The following is a 15,937-nucleotide window of genomic DNA, read 5'->3' as shown; positions in this document are numbered from 1 at the left end:
TGTGGTTTTGAGGAGTGTCCTTTGTGGGATCACACCTGGGGCTGTGCTGGTGGCAGGAACAGCATTTACAGAAAACCTGTTCAGAGTTTATTTCCCTGGAAAAATCTCTTTCATTTCCCTGGAGATCAGGCCAGCTGATATTTCACCTGTGCAGTGAATTAAATACCTTCAACTAAATCAAATAATGTGTGTTAAGGGGGAAAAAATGGATTTAGGTCTCTAGAAATGATGGTGTGACCACAAGAAAAATGTTTTTTCTCCCTTGTCACACTCATTCTAACTATTCCTCTTAAGAGATAAATATTCATATTTATAATTACCATTACTAATATTGAAGATGAACTCGGCCAAAATTCAGGATTGTGTTTAGAACTTATTTTTAAAAGTTTTTATAGGTAAAGCTGACACTTAAATAGTCCAGTAAAGGGACAGGATGCTTAAAAAAATGTCAGTAAAATGTCAGTATGAACAGACCTGGAAAACACAGCTGCAGCTGGTGCATTCCTGTTTTCAGGTCTCTGTGTCTGCTTTTCTTCCTGCAAGGAAAATATTCCAGCCTTGGAGCATCCCTGTGGCAGCAAAAGCAGTTTTCTGATCTAGAAATGCAGGAAATTGAACTTCTCATTGAGAGCTGTCCTAAAATCCAACAATAAAATACAGCAAAAAACCCTAAATTACCGTGCTGTGAACTCAGATTTAAGATTTAAACTGAAATTAATATTCTAGTTCAGTGTGAGGGGGAAAAAAAATTAGATCAGCTAGTAAAAACTTCCTAAAAAAATATCAGTAGAGCTGAGTGACAGCTCACCAAGCCTGGGACCTAGGAATGGCCTCTGCAGGCAAATCCTGCCCTCAGGAAGATTTGGTTATTGCCATGATGAGGTGACCTCAAATTTAAAAAACAAAGAAATAAAAAATATTGTTGTGTAAATCTTTCACCAGAGTGGGGCTGAGTTTTGTCACCTCTGCCAGAGCAACCCAAATTTCCACAGCAGTGCCAATGAATTTGTAAATCTCTGAGTAAAAGCTACTCAGCAAAGGAAATCAGGATTTACACCCAGGTGCCCTCAGAGGGTATTTGATTATTGCCCACGGAGTAAAGGAAATTTATTCAGTGAGCAAAGGAAATCAGGATTTACACCCAGGAGCCCTCAGAGGGTATTTGATTATTGCCCACAGAGTAAAGGAAATTTATTCACTGAGCAAAGGAAATCAGGATGGGGGCAGTGCTTTTTACTTCAGCATTTTGCCAAACAAATTCCCATCACTTCACCCCCATCCATCTCTATTTAAAGGGACTTGCCAGGAAGGGCTGAGTTTCCTTTTCCCAGGTTTTTCCCCCAAAATGCAGCTGCCAGGGCTGTGCCTGGGCTGTGGCTGTGCTGCCTTCCTGATTTGGTTATTATTATGATGAGGTGACCTGAAATTTAAAAAATAAAAATGATTGTTGTGTAAATCTTTTACCAGAGTGGAGCACCTGAGGAACCTGTGCCAGAGGAACCCAAATTTCCACAGCAGTGCCAATGAATTTGTAAATCACTCTGAGTAAAAGCCACTGAGCAAAGGAAATCAGGATTTACACCCAGGAGCCCCCAGAGGGTATTTGATTATTGCCCACAGAGTAAAGGAAATTTATTCACTGAGCAAAGGAAATCAGGATGGGGGCAGTGCTTTTGACTTCAGCATTTTGCCAAACAAATTCACCCCCATTATTCACCCCCATCCATCTCTATTTAAAGGGATGTGCCAGGAGGGGCTGAGTTTCCTTTTCCCAGGTTTTTCCCCCAAAATGCAGCTGCCAGGGCTGTGGCTGTGCCTGGGCTGTGGCTGTGCTGCCTCCCTGATTTGGTTATTATTATGATAAGGTGACCTGAAATTTAAAAACTAAAAATGATTGTTGTGTAAATCTTTTTCCAGAATCAGAGTGGAGCACCTGACGAACCTGTGCCAGAGGAACCCAAATTTCCACAGCAGTGCCAATGAATTTGTAAATCACTGAGTAAAAGCCACTCACTGAGCAAAGGAAATCAGGATTTGCACCCAGGTGCCCTCAGAGGGTATTTGATTATTGCCCACAGAGTAAAGGAAATTTATTCAGTGAGCAAAGGAAATCAGGATGGGGGCAGTGCTTTTGACTTCAGCATTTTACCAAACAAATTCCCCCCCATTATTCAATGCCATCTCTATTTAAAGGGACTTGCCAGGAAGGGCTGAGTTTCCTTTTCCCAGTTTTTCCCCAAAATGCAGCTGCCAGGGCTGTGGCTGTGCCTGGGCTGTGGCTGTGCTGCCTCCCTGAGCCCCTCGTGCCTCTCGGCCCAGTTCAGGCGGCCGGGGGATTTTGTCCTGGGGGGTTTGTTCCCCTTCGGGAAGGACGCGGTGAACCTGACCGCTCGCTCAGAGCCCACCCTGCTGCTCTGCCAGAGGTAAGGGCTGCCTTTTGGGGGAAAAAAGGGAAAATATGGGGTTCTGGGATGGAGCACAGGAGACTTGGAGGGGTGGAGCGCTGGGATGTCAGCTGGTCCCCAACTGGAAATGGTTTTGTGGATTTTTGGTGCTGTCAGACTTTAGTCTGGACTTGATAAAGGGTTTTAGCAGCACTGGCTTCCTCGGGGCTAGAATCAAACACTTAAATTGTAAATGGATCAGTTAAATTGAAGCAAACAAATTGTAAATGGATCAGTTAAATTGAAGCAAACACTTAAATTGTAAATGGATCAGTTAGATTGAATCAAACACTTAAATTGTAAATGGATCAGTTAGATTGAATCAAACACTTAAATTGTAAATGGATCAGTTAGATTGAAGCAAACACTTAAATTGTAAATGGATCAGTTAGATTGAATCAAACACTTAAATTGTAAATGGATCAGTTAGATTGAATCAAACACTTAAATTGTAAATGGATCAGTTAGATTGAAGCAAACACTTAAATTGTAAATGGATCAGTTAGATTGAATCAAACACTTAAATTGTAAATGGATCAGTTAGATTGAATCAAACACTTAAATTGTAAATGGATCAGTTAGATTGAAGCAAACACTTAAATTGTAAATGGATCAGTTAGATTGAATCAAACACTTAAATTGTAAATGGATCAGTTAGATTGAATCAAACACTTAAATTGTAAATGGATCAGTTAGATTGAAGCAAACACTTAAATTGTAAATGGATCAGTTAGATTGAATCAAACACTTAAATTGTAAATGGATCAGTTAGATTGAATCAAACACTTAAATTGTAAATGGATCAGTTAGATTGAAGCAAACACTTAAATTGTAAATGGATCAGTTAGATTGAAGCAAACACTTAAATTGTAAATGGATCAGTTAAATTGAAGCAAACACTTAAATTGTAAATGGATCAGTTAAATTGAATCAAACACGTTGTAAATGAATCAGTTAAACAGTTAAATTGTTAATGAATCAAACAATTAAACTGTAAATGAATCAAATGCTTAAATTGTAAATGAATCAAGCACTTAAATTGAAGCAAACAGTTGAATTGAATCAAACACTTAAATTGTAAATGAATCGGTTAAATTGAATCAAAGAGTTAAATAGTGAATGAATCAAACAGTTTAAACTGTAAATGAATCAAATGCTTAAATTGTAAATGGATCAGTTAGATTGAATCAAACACTTAAATTGTAAATGGATCAGTTAAATTGAAGCAAACACGTTGTAAATGAATCAGTTAAACAGTTAAATAGTTAATGAATCAAACAGTTAAACTGTAAGTTAATCAAATGCTTGAAGTGAAGCAAATGCTTAAATTGTAAATGAATCAATAAAATACATACAAAAATCAGTTATGCCAATAATTATATAAAAATACATATAAAAATCAGTTATGCTAATAATTATATAAAATACATATAAAAATCAGTTCTGCTAATAATTATATAAAATATAGAAATCAGTTATGCCAATAATTAGATAAAATACATACAGAAATCAGTTCTGCCAATACTTATATAAAAATACATCTAGAAATCAGTTCTGCCAATACTTATATAAAATACATACAGAAATCAGTTCTGCTAATAATTATATAAAATATAGAAATCGGTTATGCCAATAATTATATAAAATACACACAGAAATCAGTTATGCTAATAATTATATAAAATATAGAAATCAGTTCTGCCAATACTTATATAAAATACATACAGAAATCAGTTATGCCAATAATTATATGAAAATACATATAGAAATGAGTTATGCCAATACTTATATAAAATACATATAGAAATCAGTTCTGCCAATAATTATATAAAATACATATAGAAATGAGTTTTGCCAATAATTATATAAAAATACGTATAGAAATCAGTTATGCCAATAATTATATAAAATATAGAAATCCGTTATGCCAATAATTATATAAAAATACGTATAAGCGAGGAGCCAGCTGCCCCAGGCCACGTCCCCGTGTCCCCTGCCAGGTTATTCACGGACGGGCTCATCTGGGCCCTGGCCATGAAATTTGCCGTCGAGCAGATCAACAACTGCAGCCGGCTGCTGCCGGGAGTCACCCTGGGCTACGACATGTACGACACGTGCTTCGAGCCCCTGGTGGCCCTGCAGCCCGGCCTCCTCTTCCTCACCCAGAAGGGCAGCAGGGCCATCGGGGTCCTGTGCGACTACAGCGAGTACCGGCCGCGCGTCACCGCCGTCATCGGGCCCCACAAGTCGGACCTGTGCCTGCTCACTGCCAAGCTCTTCAGCTCCTTCCTGATCCCACAGGTAAAGCTCCCTGCAGAGCCTCAAGTCTGCCTTTTGGGTGATGGGACAAGCTCCAGAACTGGTGTTTGATAGCAGTGTCTCACCCTGTAAACACTCCTGGCAATTTCCTTATCAAATCTCTTACTCAGCTGCTCCAGAGATGCATCCAGACACTCTCTTCAGAGCCTCAATTCTGCCTTTTGGGTGATGAGACAAGCTCCAGAACTGGTGTTTGATATCAGTGTCTCACCCTATAAACACTCCTGGCAATTTCCTTATCAAATCTCTTACTCAGCTGCTCCAGAGATGCATCCAGAGACTCTGTGCAGAGCCTCAAGTCTGCCTTTTGGGTGATGAGACAAGCTACAGAATTGATGTTTGATATCAGTGTCTCACCCTGTAAACACTCCTGCCAATTTCCTTTCCTTATGAAATTTCTTCTAGTAATTTCTTAGGTTTTAATATAAATTTATTACAGAAATTTCTTAAGTATTAATACAAATTTCTTATAGACATTTCTCAGGCATTAATATCAATTTCTTATAGCAAGTTTTCAAGTATTAATATCAATTTCTTATAGGAATTTCTCAAGTATTAATATCAATTTCTTATAGGAATTTCTCAAGTATTAATATCAATTTCTTATAGGAATTTCTCAAGTATTAATATCAATTTCTTATAGGAATTTCTCAAGTATTAATATCAATTTCTTATAGGAATTTCTCAAGTATTAATATCAATTTCTTATAGGAATTTCTCAAGTAAATCTCTTACTCAGCAGCTCCAGAGATGCACCCAAGAATCCTTTCCCGAGCCTTGGAGAAATTTCCTCTATTGATTGTTGTACTTTTGATAAGGTTTCAATAAACCTTATCAACTCTTTGGCAGTGAGACCATTCCTCCCCCAGGTGAGCTACGGAGCCAGCAGCGAGACCCTGAGCGACACGGAGCTCTACCCGTCCTTCTACCGCACGGTGCCCAGCGACAAGAACCTGGTGGAGGCCGTGGTGCTGCTCCTCAACCACTTCGGCTGGAACTGGGTGGCCACGGTGGCCAGCGACGACGAGTACGGCCGAAGGGCCCTGGCCCTCTTCCTGAGCGTGGCAGGCGCCAACAACATCTGCATCGCCTTCGAGGGGCTCATCCCCACCGACCTGGCCGAGCCCGGCGCCGATCGGCAGCTGGAAAACACAATTAAGTTAATTAACGGCACCGAAGTCAACGTCGTCGTGCTGTTTGCGCACAGCCTGCCGGCCCAGGCCCTGCTGGAGCGCAGCATCGGCGCGGGGCTGGGCAAGAAGGTCTGGATTGGCACCGAGACCTGGATGCTGTCGGACGTCACCGCCTCCACGCCCAACATCCAGAGCATCGGGACAGTGCTGGGCTTCGTCATGAGGACGGGGACAGTGCCTGGCTTCCAGGAGTACGTGGCCGAGCTCTTCGGCTCCGTCAGCCAGGAGGAGTTCTGCCGGCAGTCCAGGGAGCTGAGCCGCCTGATGGACGCCGAGGCGCTGGACACGCACTGCCAGCAGTGCGGCAACGTCACCCTCGGGGACGTCTGGCCCATGCTGGGGGTGACGGCGGTGCAGCCGGTGCACGTGGCCGTGTACAGCATTGCCCACGCCCTGCACAGAGCCCTGGGCTGCACCTCCAGGGGCTGTCCCAAAACACCCGTCAGGTCCTGGCAGGTGAGCGTCAGCGCTGAGGCAGGAATGGCACAGATTCCCTCAAAGGCTGGTTTGCAGGATAGTCCCTTTGGAGTTTAATAGGAAAATCCTCTCTTTTACAGACAGATTTGACACATTCTGCTTGATTGGCTAATTAACAAAAACATCTTTCTCACAAACAGAGTAGAAAAACAGCACCTGCAGGTTGTTTATACTAACAAGTTACCCTCGTTTTTCTACAACTCCCTTAAAAGTCTCACAAGCCCACTGTAAGAAAATGAAGTTTTCTCACTCTCTGACCAGGCTGTTGCATCCACAGGTGGTCTGAGGGGCAAACAGCCAGATTTTGTCACCTCACAGCCAGGTTGGCACAATCTCAGCCCACCTAAGGGACAGCTGATGTCAGCTTGCAGAATTGTCATCCTCCAAACAAGAACAGCTGGACCAAAATTTTGGTTTGATTTCCTCCCCAGCTGCTGCACTTCATGAACACCCTCCCGTTCGAGGTGAACGGCCAGAGCTTCAGGTTTGATCAATCCCACAGCACAAACACGGGCTACAAACTCATCTCCTGGGCCTGGGGGGACGATGGCACCCTGACCTACCTGCCCGTGGGGGACTACGACCAGTCCCTGTACATCCGTCAGTCCCAGATCCAGTTCCACACCGCAGATAAGAAGGTAAAAATGGCACAATTAATTCTGCTTTATTGATTTGTTCTCCTGGAGGTGCCTGGCTGATGTTCGCTCCTGCCTTTGCCAGGAGCCCACATCTGAGTGCTTCAGGCGCTGCCAACCAGGACAAGTCAGAAGAATAAAAGGGTTCAACCTCTGCTGCTATGACTGCACAGACTGCTCAGAAAACACCTTCTGGAGCAGCACAGGTGAGGTCTGGCCGATTGAAAGGCTTTGACTGGATTATTCTGTCTCCTGGCCGAGGTGTGATGAGCTCCTCCATAAGCACTGCCAGGTGTTCCCTCCCCGTTCTGCTCCTCACTGGGGACCTGCCCCTGTTGGGCCCAGAGGGAAGGAATGAGGACAAACGTTTATGCTTTATCTGCAGAGCTAGCAGAGAGGGGTATGAGGCAATTCTGGGGGCATGGGTAGAAGAAGAGAGGCAGAGGAAAACATCCTGGCATTGCTGGGGAAGGGAAACAGAGGCAAGAAACACACGGATCCTTCAGGGATGAGGGTGGAAAAGCAGAGTGTGAACCACCACAAGCTTTGACCCTCCAACACAAAAAACACCACCCAAACCACCCCCAAATTGCTGTGTGACCCACCCCCAAGGGTGGCAGGTCCCCAGTGCCCCAAGGCTTCTCTTTGCAGACAGCACCAGCTGCTCCCCGTGCCCGCGGTTGGAGATTTGTTCTCCTGGAGGTGCCTGGCTGATGTTCGCTCCTGCCTTTGCCAGGAGCCCACATCTGAGTGCTTCAGGCGCTGCCAACCAGGACAAGTCAGAAGAATAAAAGGGTTCAACCTCTGCTGCTATGACTGCACAGACTGCTCAGAAAACACCTTCTGGAGCAGCACAGGTGAGGTCTGGCCGATTGAAAGGCTTTGACTGGATTATTCTGTCTCCTGGCCGAGGTGTGATGAGCTCCTCCATAAGCACTGCCAGGTGTTCCCTCCCCATTGTGCTCCTCACTGGGGACCTGCCCCTGTTGGGCCCAGAGGGAAGGAATGAGGACAAACGTTTATGCTTTATCTGCAGAGCTAGCAGAGAGGGGTATGAGGCAATTCTGGGGGCATGGGTAGAAGAAGAGAGGCAGAGGAAAACATCCTGGCATTGCTGGGGAAGGGAAACAGAGGCAAGAAACACACGGATCCTTCAGGGATGAGGGTGGAAAAGCAGAGTGTGAACCACCACAAGCTTTGACCCTCCAACACAAAAAACACCACCCAAACCACCCCCAAATTGCTGTGTGACCCACCCCCAAGGGTGGCAGGTCCCCAGTGCCCCAAGGCTTCTCTTTGCAGACAGCACCAGCTGTGAGGACAAACGTTTATGTTTTATCTGCAGAGCTAGCAGAGAGGGGTATGAGGCAATTCTGGGGGCATGGGTAGAAGAAGAGAGGCAGAGGAAAACATCCTGGCATTGCTGGGGAAGGGAAACAGAGGCAAGAAACACACGGATCCTTCAGGGATGAGGGTGAAAAAGCACAGTGTGAACCACCACAAGCTTTGACCCTCCAACACAAAAAACACCACCCAAACCACCCCCAAATTGCTGTGTGACCCACCCCCAAGGGTGGCAGGTCCCCAGTGCCCCAAGGCTTCTCTTTGCAGACAGCACCAGCTGCTCCCCGTGCCCAAACACCACCCAAACCACCCCCAGATCGCTGTGTGGGTGGCAGGTCCCCAATGCCCCAAGGCTTCTCTTTGCAGACAGCACCAGCTGCTCCCCGTGCCCGCGGCACCAGTGGGCCCCGGCGCGCAGCACGCGCTGCCACGAGCGCGGCGAGAGGTTCCTCTTCTGGGACGAGCCCCTGGCCGTGGCCCTGCTGACCCTGACGGCCTTCACAGCCACGCTGAGCGGCGTGGCAGCCCTGCTGTTCCTGAAGCACCTGCAGAGCCCGCTGGTGCAGCTGGCAGGGGGTGCCAGGAGCCTCCTGGCCCTGCTCTGCCTGCTGCTGCAGAGCCTCAGCTGCTGCCTGTACGTGGGCAGGCCCAGCACGGCGCTGTGCTGCCTGCAGCAGCTCTCCTACGCCCTGTGCCTCAACGGCTGCTTCTCCACCTTGCTGCCCAAGGCCCTGGAGATCACCCTGTTGACGGAATTCCCTCGCCGTGCCCCCGGGCTGCTGCGCTGGGTGACCCACGGCGGGGCCTGGCTCACGGCGGCCGCGTCCGTCGCCATCCAGGCCTTGCTCTGCCTGTGCCACCTCCGCCTGGGCCCCGACTACCTGGTGGCCGACTACGAGTCCCTGCCCAGCGAGGTGCTGCTGGTGTGTGGCACCCAGTCCTGGGCAGCCTTTGCCCTCCTGCACGGCTACAACGGCTGCCTGGCCTTCGCCTGCTTCCTGTGCACCTTCATGGTGCAAACGCCGGCCGGCAGGTACAACGTGGCCAGGGGCATCACCTTCGCCACCTTCATCTACTTTGTCATCTGGATCTTCTTCGTGGTGATGTTTGCCACGCTCAGGACGGTGCTCAGGGCCGTCACGCAGATTTGCACCGTCCTGGCCACCACCCTGGGCATCTTGGCCAGTTACTTCGTGCCCAAGTGCTACATCTTGGTGTTCAGGCCTGATCTGAACACGGGGGATTATTTCCAGAACCCCTCTGAGGTGCAGCCAGATGATAGACAATAAATCACACCCTGGGTCACCTGCTCCTCACAGAGGTTGGATTTTAAGGAGAAAATCCTGTTTATGAGCACTGTGTCTCCAGGCACAATCACATCTGAACCAGGGCTGTGGAAGCACAGGGCTCAGCAAGTCCAGAGGAGCAGCCTCCATCCACTCTGGAAACATTTCAGCCCCAAAATGGAGCCAAAATTAAGTTCAGTTAATGAAAGAACCTCCAGAAATGGTGTTTTACACCAATCTCTCAAGCCTGGAAATGTGAGTCACCAACAGCACTTCCCTGTAAACACTTGTGGTAATTTCCCTTTCTCATTAATTAAGAGCTCCAGAGACAGATCCAGGAATCCTCTCCCCAGCCTTGTAAGAATTGTCAAACCCATCCAATAAGAGAAGCAAAAAGAACATTCTGGCAGGCGCCAGCAGCTGTGTGTGTGGCACAGAGGGGGCACTGCCCGTTCAAATCCCAGCTCACTCCCTTTGTGCCCATGGAAATCAGGGACAGACTCATGGAAATGAGCTCAGTGCCAACCACACCCTGCAAAGGCACAGCAGGAGGTTCCTCCCTCCCCAAAAACCAGGCAAAAATCACCAAAAACTTCACATTGTTGCCAAGTCAGTATCCACTCCCATCACTGAGGTTTTTCTTTTCCCCACTCATGTTGACAAGAAACTATTCTGCTTAAAAGTTTTTCCATTTCTGCTCTTTTGTTCCCTAGATTAAAATTTTTCCATCTCTCCACTGTGTGTTACTGGAATTTAAGCAGTCCAGCTCAATTAAAGAATTTGCCAATTAATCTGAACCAGTGAATATTTTCATTTAAAAAAATAAAAAAAGAAACTTTTGATGCACTGCAAAGATACTTGTCCCCAATTTTTGTGATCACCTCCATCCAAAATTATTCCTCAGTGTGATTAAAAAAACCAAAACTCTGACCTGGAAGCTCTTGTTCCTGAAGCCTGCAGGGATTCTTCACAACCACCTGAAATTCTCAGTATTCCTCCTCCAGGGCTGTGCTTCCATAGCAGAGAAACATTAAATAACTTTTGATCATCATTCCAGAATTAGGGAAAGGAAAAAAAAATCTGATTTAACTCCACCAGGCCCTGCAGGAAAAGACTGTCCATAAATCTGACCATTTAATATTCATTTAAATTCTGATAATTTAATATTCACTTAAATTCTGATGATTTAATATTCACTTCAATTCTGACAATTTAATACTCACTTCAACCTGACCATTTGATATTCTCCTCACTGGAAAATGCTGGGATTTATGAATTTAAATGATGTTTCACTCTCCCCTTGCTGTGTGATCTGTGCCAGCTGGGAAGCAGGAATCTGCCTCACCAAGCTGCGCTTGTTCTTTTTATTTAAGCTGGAAGATTAGAATAATTCAGGCTGGAAAAACCTTTAAATCTCGAGTCCAGCTGAGCCCCTGAGACCCCACAGGGGTCCTGACAAACCCAAGGCTCACCAGGGTTTACACAGGGTGTCCCAGTGATCCTTCTTTCTGCTGGAGAGTCCAAAAACAGGCAATATTTAGGAAATAAATCACAATGAAATACTGCAAAGAACTGAACACATACACTGTGGTTATCACATAAAATTAAAAGCTTTTTAGTGTTTAAAATAGCATTTACACATAAGCAGCTATATATTAACTATACAGACACTTGGGTTTTAATACAATATCTACAAAAAAGAATTCAATTATGCAATAGACATTTAACAGGAACAGTGCAGTCCATGCTAATAAGAGGTCACTCTTGGAGTAGAACCAGTTCTAGGATAGGTGATAGTCTGGGTTTTCATTATTTAAAATCATGTAACTTTGTTCCTCTACTGTACATAAAATTCTTTACATGTATTTCTAATCACTGATTAGAATTAATAATTTTAAGTCAATCTTATTACAATCCAGTTAAATGCAAAACAAAAACAAAAACAAAATAAAAATTAAAAAAAAAATACAATTACATCAACCCATGAGCCGTCAAGTCTCAGGAGGGGAGAGAACAAAAATCAGAGAGAACAAAAATCCTGGCAAAAGTCAACATCTGTGCATCATTGCTTGCCATCCACTAAAACCTTTGGATAAAGTGTCCAGGGCACTGATTCCTCGGAAAAGCAGATTAATTAACAGGAGCTAAATGACACCAGAATGCTTTTAAGACTATTTGCCAAAAAAAAATTTACTGGGTGGAGACACCTCTCTGCAGATCCTGCCTCTTGGGGTGGGAGAAGTCACCCCAAAGTGTTTCCTCCCCTCTTCCCAGGAGCCCCCAGACATCCCTGCTGCAGGGATGGGTGAGCGTGAGCTCAGCTGCAGAATAAAAATTATTTATTTGGAAAAAAGTAATTGAAATATTGCTTTAGTCCAATTCCTTCAGGCTCCTGTTCTGAGGGTGCTCCCACGCCCTGCACAGCAAAATTCAATTCCAGGCTCTGGTGGGTAAGAAATGCTGGGTCTGCAGCACTCCAGCCTCCAAATTTTCTTCCCCCTGGCACAATTCCCACTGTGGGCAGCTCCCCTGGCATGGCTGGCACAGGTTCCTGCAGGGAATGCTGTGCCCAGCAGGACAGAGCTGCAAAGACACAGAGCATGGGAGCCAAGGGTGGCATTTGGGAAATCTCATTTTCAGACCTGCCCTTCAGCCCAGCCTCTGCACAGGGAGAAAGTGCAGGTTTCTGTGTCATTATTCAGTATTTGAGATTTGGGAAATCTCATTTTTGTTCCTTTGAGGAATCAGAGCTGGCAACGATTCAGACCTGCCCTTCAGCCCAGCCTCTGCATAGGGAAAAGTGCAGGTTTCTGTGTCATTATTCAGTATTTGAGATTTGGGAAATCTCATTTTTGTTCCTTTGAGGAATCAGAGCTGGCAACGATTCAGACCTGCCCTTCAGCCCAGCAAAGGGGAAAAATGCAGATTTGTGTGTCACTGTTCAATATTTGGGAAATCTCATTTTTGTTCCTTTGAGGAATCAGAGCTGGCAACGATTCAGACCTGCCCTTCAGCCCAGCACGGGGGAAAATGCAGATTTGTGTGTCACTGTTCCATATTGCACTGTCCAAGAGGCTCCACCTGTGGAACACCCAGAGCACCTTCCCTGCAGTGGGGGAAGCTCCTCCAGCCTGATTTCCTCAGCAAACCATTCCCACATCTGCTGGGGACTCACAGCCTCGTCCCAGGGTGACCCACGAGCACGCACATTTAGGAAAAAAAAGTCATTTTTCAACATAGCAGCAAAGACCAGCAAGACACAGAACAGTTTCTGCCAACAGCAAAACCACGAGACAAAAGCAAACCCCCAGCAGGTGTGTAAACTGCAGCTCTTGGAAATGAAACATGGGTGAAAAGCTCAGCCCCCAGCTTTAATCCCTTTTTTGGAAATATTAAAAGATTTTTTTTTTTCCTCCAGCTCTCTGAGTTCTGCCTTAGAGAAATCATAATTTATAAAATGCCAGGAAAAAAAAATCTCAATTAATTTAAAAGTAGAACCACTAGTGATTGTCAGACTGCTCAGCAGTGTCTCCTGGAGACAGAGCAGATTTCCACCACTCTTTTACCCTGATTTAAGTGTCAATCTTTCAGAATAATTTACCAAGTCAGGTTTGCATCTGGGAGGAGGAGGGAAGGGCAAGAAAAGTCCTGTCAAGCTTTAGGCAGGGCCTCTTTTGGAGGAGCCATCCCTGGGTGGTGATGAAAGCTCTGCTTTCAGAAGCCTTGGGCAGCTTTTCTGGGGGGAGGTTTTTGTAAAGGAAATTAATTTAGAAGCCCAGAAATGGGCTAAGTGAGAGTTCCCCGAATTCCTGGCTCCCTGTGGAAGGAGAAATTGAGTTTCCCATTCCCACAAACATCCAAAGTCTCTGACAAAGGGAGGTGGGAAAAAGGAAAGATGTGAAAAATCAGAATTAAAAAGACATTTTGAAGGGTCAGTTTTCAGGATGAGCTGTGTGTGTACAGAGACAAAGATGTTCTCTCTTCACATCCACCTTGGATATTTACCCAAAAAGCACAGAACAGCTCAAAAAGCAGCTTCTTACCAGAGGAGAAAATGCTTATTTACAGTAAAAATTGATTTTAAAGCACCTGCCCTAAATCCTGCCAGCAGCAGGGATCCCATAAAAGAGAATTTAACAGAGGAATGGCCCCATGGTCAAATCCAGAGAGGCTGTCTCATTAAATGAGCCACATGAGAGCATGGCTGTGCTCAGCATGCCTTAAAAAATCTTCTTAAACAGCCCTGAAGCTGCCTGAGTTTACTTTCTACAGCCTCGGAGCAGAAAATAGCCAGAAATGAAATCTTGGGGATATCCAACAGCAGAGCTCCTCAGCAGGAGGAGGAGTCAGGGTAAGGATTTCTTTTTGGGGAGCTCCAGGGTGGGTCTCACTCAGTGTCAGGGTAAGGATTTAGTTTTGAAGAGCTCCAGGGTTGGTGTAACTTGCTGTCAAGGGGAAGGATTTATTTTTGGGGAGCTCCAGGGTGGGTCTCACTCAGTGCCATGATAAGGATTTCTTTTTGGGGAGCTCCAGAGTGAGTTTAACTCAGAGTCAGAGTAAGGATTTCTTTTTGGGGAGCTCCAGGGTGGGGTAAGGATTTCTTTTTGTACCATTTCTGGTCTGTTCTCAGACACTCTCACACCTCTGTGCCCACTGTGCTCTGGGAGATCAGACATCTCCAGGTCTCTGTTTTAACAAAAAAGAGAAAGATTTTGCTCAGAAAGGAAGGAGGGATCACAAAGAAGAGCCACGTCCCAGTGGGAGCCAGGATTTCTCTGCTGGAATGGGATAAACAGCCCCTTCAAAAGGGCAAAGCTGACAGAACTGCAGCAATTTTCCTATTTCTGTGGGAATAACTCTTCCAACCTGCAAGCAAGTGCACGTGCAGAGGGAACAGCCACACCTGGCAGCAGGGATGTGACTGAAATGCCCAGGAACCGAGTGCAGCTGGAAAATCATTCTTGGGAAATAAGGAAATAACTGAAGGAAACAACTTTACAAGTTCTGCACAATGAACACATACAGTAGCAAGACTCCAGCACTCCCTTGATAGAATATCTTTAAAAAAACCCTTAAGAAGAACCCAAGAAAGATTGATTTATACTGCCTAGTCAGCAGAAAGTAGCCACAACTTTGTTTTCCTCTAGGAATTGGTTGGATCCTGCTCATTTCCAAGCACTTGTGGGTGCCATGTCTGCTCAGAGCTATGGATGCATCCAAGAACCAGCATTCCAAGGCAGTATCCCAGATACCAGCCAGCAGTCCTTTTGTCCTTGCAAGAGAAAAAGCAGGGCAAAAAAAAAAAAAAATCAAAGTGCTCCTATGCATTGTCAGGAATTTAGAAGTCATGTGAAATACCAGTCCTCCAATCAGCCCAGAGAGAGACACTAATTCCACTGAAGTAGGTGCCACAATGACCAAAGCTCATTAAGATGTGAACACACACCAGCCATTCACAATCCAAAACGAGATGGGCAGGGGAGAAAAACCAAACCTAACGAAAAGATGCCGTCGATTTGCTGATATTTAACAATCCCAGGAGAATCTCTTGTTCATTTTTGTAGGTGTGTAGGAGGGGGTTTGTATTTTTTTTCTATTTTTTTGTCCAGTTTTGTCGATTTTTTTTTTTTTCTTTTCTGCGACACGCTCGCGAACAGGAAGCCGTGACATGCAAGACAGCCAAGCCTCTTCCAACTGAGCATCCCACAACCCACCCCCCCCAAAAAAAACCCCAAAAACAACACCCCACCCTGTGCAGAGTCTTTTGAAGGCACTTCCTCTCACATGATGTCCACGAAGAACTCGCAAGGGTTGCCCATGGCCTTCTGGAAGGACTGGCGGCTCCCGGTGAGCTCGGGCGGCACGGCGCTCAGCTCGCGCACCGGCGGCCCTCCGGGCGGGCCGCTGCTGCCCAGCACCTTGGAGCCCAGTTTGGGCAGGCTGTACAAGGGGGGCACCCCCGGGGGCCCGTAGGAGTGGTGGCTCTGGTGGCTCCTGTCGCTGGCCGAGCGCTGGCTGAGCTGGCTGAGCGGCCGCTCGCGCCGCGCGCCGGGCTCCGACTCGCTGCCGCTGCCCCCGGACTTGCGCTCCTTCTCCCTGCCCGCTGCCCTCCTGCTGGTCTCGCTGGTGCTCCGGTTGGAGCCGCTGCTTTTGCTCCCTGCCAAGCCAAAAAGAGGAGAGGAAAGGATGAGTTGGGGCCCGTGGCGTGCGCCGGCTCAGCGCCGGGGCGGTGCCGCGCG

At 46.1% G+C, this 15,937-nt stretch overlaps 2 protein-coding genes across 4 annotated transcripts in view; one reads left to right on the top strand and one right to left on the bottom strand.

Annotated features, from left to right (window-relative positions):
* Positions 1 to 1,702: 1,702 nt before the first annotated feature.
* TAS1R3 (taste 1 receptor member 3) lies at positions 1,703 to 10,551 on the top strand. Its single transcript, XM_041419861.1, has 6 exons — positions 1,703 to 2,423; positions 4,445 to 4,745; positions 5,633 to 6,412; positions 6,865 to 7,071; positions 7,154 to 7,274; positions 8,779 to 10,551. Exons 1-6 carry the CDS (start codon positions 2,242 to 2,244, stop codon positions 9,699 to 9,701), a joined length of 2,514 nt encoding a protein of 837 aa, XP_041275795.1. The 5' UTR covers positions 1,703 to 2,241; the 3' UTR covers positions 9,702 to 10,551.
* A 738-nt stretch (positions 10,552 to 11,289) lies between these two features.
* DVL1 (dishevelled segment polarity protein 1) overlaps positions 11,290 to 15,937 on the bottom strand; it is a 60,681-nt gene continuing 56,033 nt past the window's right edge. For 2 of the 3 annotated variants that reach the window (XM_041419584.1, XM_041419585.1), the window contains exon 15: positions 11,290 to 15,855. In XM_041419584.1, the coding sequence (XP_041275518.1) occupies positions 15,479 to 15,855 (377 nt within the window). In that variant the 3' untranslated portion in view covers positions 11,290 to 15,478. The remainder of the gene's footprint in view (positions 15,856 to 15,937) is intronic. The other variant, XR_005953773.1, reaches the window with a different exon arrangement.

Source organism: Onychostruthus taczanowskii, unplaced genomic scaffold (assembly GCF_017590055.1).
Source record: "Onychostruthus taczanowskii isolate IOZ18803 unplaced genomic scaffold, ASM1759005v1 scaffold61, whole genome shotgun sequence".
NCBI classification, from domain to species: Eukaryota; Metazoa; Chordata; class Aves; order Passeriformes; family Passeridae; genus Onychostruthus; species Onychostruthus taczanowskii.
This window is presented reverse-complemented; position numbering and strand designations above follow the sequence as displayed.